This window comes from Gekko japonicus, unplaced genomic scaffold, assembly GCF_001447785.1.
Source record: "Gekko japonicus isolate JY-2015 unplaced genomic scaffold, Gekko_japonicus_V1.1 scaffold2982, whole genome shotgun sequence".
NCBI lineage: Eukaryota > Metazoa > Chordata > Lepidosauria > Squamata > Gekkonidae > Gekko > Gekko japonicus.
In genome coordinates this window covers 162,744-164,001 of record NW_015170366.1, presented here as the reverse complement: position 1 = coordinate 164,001, position 1,258 = coordinate 162,744, and the positions used below count along the sequence as shown (strand labels likewise).

The 1,258-nt window shown below is 67.5% G+C and overlaps 1 protein-coding gene across 1 annotated transcript in view; it reads left to right on the top strand.

Moving 5' to 3' along the window:
* The first annotated feature begins 487 nt into the window (after positions 1–487).
* Positions 488–1,258, top strand: part of ETNK1 (ethanolamine kinase 1) — a 47,838-nt gene continuing 47,067 nt past the window's right edge. The window contains exon 1 of the mRNA XM_015418234.1: positions 488–795. Coding sequence (XP_015273720.1) covers positions 601–795 — 195 coding nt within the window. The 5' untranslated portion in view covers positions 488–600. The remainder of the gene's footprint in view (positions 796–1,258) is intronic.

Below are 1,258 nucleotides of genomic sequence, written 5' to 3'. Positions count from 1 at the left end.
ACAGACAGACTAACTAACTTTGGCTACCCAGACTAACTTCCTTAAGCCATCCAAGGAATGGCAACCCGCCTCTGTTCATCTCTTGCCTCCAAACCCTGCCGGGGTCGCAATAAGGAGGCCGCAATCTGACGGCGGTTTCCAAACTAGGGCTGGCCGAGAAGGAATGCAGAGAGAGAAAAAGAGGCCGGCTGGAGCCCCGCCCCCCGCGCAAGCCCCCCCCCCCCCCGCCTTTGCCGAAAGAATCCTGCAGGGTGAGGAGGGGGGCGGAGCCTCTCTCTCGCTCGCTCTCTCTCAGCCGAGGTAAGAGGATCGGCCGGAGGGAGGCGGGGCGGCAGGAAAGGAGAAGATTCGATCCCGCTCTACCTCCCTCTCCTCCCGCTGGGCTGTTCCGTCGCGCCTCCCCCCCCCGCCTGCTTTGAGAGCGAGAGGACGTCCCCCGCGCGCCTCAGTTCGCCGGCTGCGCCGCTCGCGTGACGACGACGTCCGTTTGGCTCGCCTCGCCTCGCGCCGCTGCCGTTAACGCTCCCCCCCACCCACCGCCTCACACCGGCCTCGCGCGCGCCCCTTTTCCCCCCTTCTCCCGTCGCCGCCTCTTCCCTCATGGCCAACTACATCCACGTGCCGCCGGGCTCGCCCGAGGTGCCCAAGCTGGACATCGTCGTCAGCGAGAGGGACCCTTCGGGCGGCGGCGGCATCAGCAGCAACGACGGCGGAGGGGCGGGGTACCGCCAGGGCGCCTTGCGGCTGCTCGGCCAGCTGAGGCCCGACTGGAAGCCCGAGGACGTGACGCTGAAGGTAACGGCGGGGAGGGAAGCGGCGGCCTCGGGTGTGAGGAGACGGGGGAGAAAGAGAGAGAGAGAGAGGCCGGTATTGGGGTGGGGAAGGAGGGGGCGGAGGCGAGCCGGTGGGGAGGGGGAGACGCGGAGGAGGAGGAGGACGACGACGACGAGGAGCAGCCATTGTGGCGAGGCGCGGGAGGAGGAGGAGGCGGCGGCGATGGGGGGGAGGTGGAGCGCCTCGCTCTTCTCGCTTCCCCACCCCAGCGCGGGATATTATTATTAGCGTTATTTTTTTGCTCCCCTTTCTGAAGAAGGGGGTGGGGTGGGGTGGGGTGGGGGGCCCTGCGCATGTCAGGAGGACCACGAAGGGGTGTGTGTGTGTGTGTGTGAAAATGAAACGGGGGTCGCCCACTTCCCTCGCTTCTCTCCCCATTCTCCTCCCCGGCATTCCCCCCCCCCCCCCTCCCCCGCCCCCCGCT